This window comes from Piliocolobus tephrosceles, unplaced genomic scaffold (genome assembly GCF_002776525.5).
Source record: "Piliocolobus tephrosceles isolate RC106 unplaced genomic scaffold, ASM277652v3 unscaffolded_24952, whole genome shotgun sequence".
NCBI classification, from domain to species: domain Eukaryota; kingdom Metazoa; phylum Chordata; class Mammalia; order Primates; family Cercopithecidae; genus Piliocolobus; species Piliocolobus tephrosceles.
The window spans coordinates 5,637-7,375 of NW_022307590.1; the positions used below are offsets into that span (position 1 = coordinate 5,637).

Below are 1,739 nucleotides of genomic sequence, written 5' to 3' on the forward strand. Positions count from 1 at the left end.
GGGGGAGCGTCGCGCTGACGGCAGCTAGAGCCTGCGATGACGAGGCTGCTATAAATAACTTCTTGGAGGCTCCCACACCCGAGCTCCCCTCCCGCTTTCCCACTGCTCTCTACTCTTCATCCCCTGCCCATCTCCATACCGCTTGCTATCCTACCCCTCATTATTGCATGCCCCCAGTCCCCTTTATCTTCTGCCCTCCTGCAGTGACTTTTTTGCATTCCATCCCCTCTTAGTCCCTACCTCGGTTCTCCTGGCCACCTCTCCAGTTGGCCCTCCTCCTCTTCTGTCCTCTGTCTTGCTGCACATACCTTTGTCTTCCCCTTTCTCCTTGCCCTACCTTCTCTTCTTCCCTAGTCCCCATATTCTGTCTTTTATCCTCATTCAGCTCTTTTTTGCCCACAGCTTTCTCCTATTTCATATGCTTTTCCCTCACTCTTTCCCCTGGTTCTGCTAAAACTTGTCCTCTTATGCTATGTTCATTCATTCTTTGAATCATTAAATGTTTATTAGGCACTAGCTGTGTGCCAGGCCCAGGCTAGACGTATGTCTTCTCTGTGCCTTCACTTTTTTACTTCTACTTTTTCCTTTATACTGAGGCTCTGGTTTCTGGGGTTACCTGGAGGTACTACCTAGAAGTGCCCCAGGCCCACTTTGTTCTCTCCTTTTTTTTTTTTCTTTTCTGCCATGGTCCATTTCTGGGTTGAGATATTTCTAGGTATCCACAGTCCTCGCAATCCCTTAGGTGTGAGAAGGTTGGAGTTTCTTTTTTTTTCCCTTTTTTTAAAAATAGAGATAGGGTCTCACTGTGTTGCCCAGACTGGTCTCGAACTCCTGGGCTCAAGTGACCCTCCCACCTCGGCCTTTGAAAGTGTTGGGATTACAGGCGTGAGCCACCAGGCCCAGCTGGAGCAGGGGAGTTGCTTAAAGGATTCTCATTTCTCTCACATCCCTCATGTCCTTCCTGAGATAGGCAGGGTTTCTTTCAGTGTCTGTTTGGGAAGGGTGTTCAGGGGGCCTTCTCTCCAAGTCTCCATCCTGGAACAGACTGATGGTGCAGGATCCCTATGTGTCTAAGAAGAGTAGTGGGGCCGGCCGTGGTGGCTCATGCCTGTAATCCCAGCACTTTGGGAGGCTGAATCACGTGAGGTCAGGAGTTTGAGACCAGCCTGACCAACAGGGTGAAACCATGTCTCAACTAAAAATACAAAAAAAAAAAAAGAAAGAAAGAAAAAGAAAAAAAATTAGCTGGGTGTACTGAGGGAGGAGAATCGCTTGAGCCCAGGAGGCAGAAGTTGCAGCGAGCCGAGATCACACCACTGTACTCCAGCCTGGGCGACAGAGCAAGGCTCTGTCTCAAAAAAAAAAAAAAAAAAGAGTGGGGGGCCCTGATCCCCTCCTCTCCTGAACCTCCTGCTTGCTAGGGCCCGGCTGATGCAAAGCTTTAAGGAGTCGCACTCTCATGAGTCCTTGCTGAGTCCTAGCAGTGCAGCTGAGGCATTGGAGCTCAACTTGGATGAAGATTCCATTATCAAGCCAGTGCACAGCTCCATCCTGGGCCAGGAGTTCTGTTTTGAGGTACTGGGTCTAGTAGGCTGGGGAGGGCCAAAGGAAAGGGGCAATGGAAGGTGGGGGGCAGAGAGGTCTAGAGAAAGTGGCACAGGTGGGGACATCAAGGAAACAAACTTCTGGGAATGGAAGAAAGGAGGATAGGCCAGGGAGGAAGAGAAAGTAGCAGAGTC

At 50.1% G+C, this 1,739-nt stretch overlaps 1 protein-coding gene across 1 annotated transcript in view; it reads left to right on the top strand.

Annotated features, from left to right (window-relative positions):
* LOC113221463 (ras/Rap GTPase-activating protein SynGAP-like) overlaps positions 1-1,625 on the top strand; it is a gene marked incomplete at its 3' end in the record, with an annotated part of 7,227 nt that extends 5,602 nt beyond the window's left edge. Inside the window, exon 4 of the mRNA XM_026450790.2 lies at positions 1,422-1,625. Within this exon, the coding sequence (XP_026306575.2) occupies positions 1,422-1,625 (204 nt within the window). The remainder of the gene's footprint in view (positions 1-1,421) is intronic.
* Between the last annotated feature and the right edge of the window lie 114 nt (positions 1,626-1,739).